Source organism: Acyrthosiphon pisum, chromosome X (genome assembly GCF_005508785.2).
Source record: "Acyrthosiphon pisum isolate AL4f chromosome X, pea_aphid_22Mar2018_4r6ur, whole genome shotgun sequence".
Lineage (NCBI taxonomy): Eukaryota > Metazoa > Arthropoda > Insecta > Hemiptera > Aphididae > Acyrthosiphon > Acyrthosiphon pisum.
In genome coordinates, this window is record NC_042493.1 from 107,274,784 (window position 1) to 107,276,006 (window position 1,223).

General features: G+C 26.4%; 1 protein-coding gene across 1 annotated transcript in view; it reads left to right on the forward strand.

The window, feature by feature from the left end:
• The window catches only part of LOC103311102 (tigger transposable element-derived protein 6-like), an 8,604-nt gene extending 8,212 nt beyond the window's left edge, over nt 1–392 (forward strand). Inside the window, exon 2 of the mRNA XM_029485380.1 lies at nt 36–392. Within this exon, the coding sequence (XP_029341240.1) occupies nt 36–392 (357 nt within the window). The remainder of the gene's footprint in view (nt 1–35) is intronic.
• The last annotated feature ends 831 nt before the right edge of the window (nt 393–1,223 follow it).

Here is a 1,223-nt window from a genome sequence, read left to right on the forward strand (position 1 = left end):
GATTTATTTTTTTATTTTTTAAATTTTTTTTCTAGAAAATATTAAACATAAGTCCAGAAAGATTGAAGGCTGAAATGATAGTCCTAAAAAATATGATCAATAAAGAAAATTATGAAATAGATGACATCATACCTGTTGTAGACAACAATATTTTTCCAAATTTTTGTAAACTTTTGCAAACTGTACTTACTATACCTATATCATCTGCCTCATGTGAACGTTCATTTTCTGTTATGAGGCGAATAAAGAATTGGACTAGAAATACCATGACAAATGATAGATTTACAAACTTGTCAATACTTCATATCGAAAGAGATTTATCACATGCAATAGAATCAGAAAATGTACTTAACATATTTTCAGAAAAACACAGACGCCTAGCTTATGTTTGATTAATAATTAAATTTTAATTGTTTTATCTTTTTTTTTATATTGCAAAATAAAATGCCAGGTTAAGAAGAAGGAAAATATAAATTGTTTTTTTTTTTTTTAGAAAATGTTCTTTTTCTTTTTAATTCCAGTTAAACGAAAGGAGTTTTTTGAATGGTATATTTTTCTAGTCCTATATAGCCCCCACATATAATTATGCCAAACTACGCCCATGACTATATTAAATGTAGGAACATTTTATGTTTAAAAAAATTATTTTGTATTTAATTTTTAAGCCGGAGTTCAATAATTATTGTCCGTGTATAAAATTATGACGGGGGTCAACTATCTGCATTTTTCACGGGGACCAATATTGTCCTAGATCCTAATGAAAATAAGGCAAAGAGAATACAGAAAACTAAATATTGTTTAAAAAAATCAAACGGAAATTGAAATCGAAAAAATATTTATCAATATTCAAAACCAGAAACCGAATTGGAAAAAATAAATAATACCTACCGATATCTGAAACTAAAATCGAAATCGCAAATAAATGTTTTCGGTTTCAAGCCCTGATTTTGGGACACTATAATATTATTATAATATAATATTCATGTTATTTTAATTAATAGCAAATTACAATATTACCTAATTGTGAAATGTATTATTTAAATAAAAAGGTCAAAGCCACCCACGTTATGTTTAGGGGTTATGCTAAAAATATTAAGTGTATGTACCTAAATATACTTAATACAACAAATTACGAAAAATAAATACTCCTTTAAATTTAAAAATTGATACCTACACAAAATAGATTTATTTTGTTGAGCTATACCCCTACCACGGGGCACGGA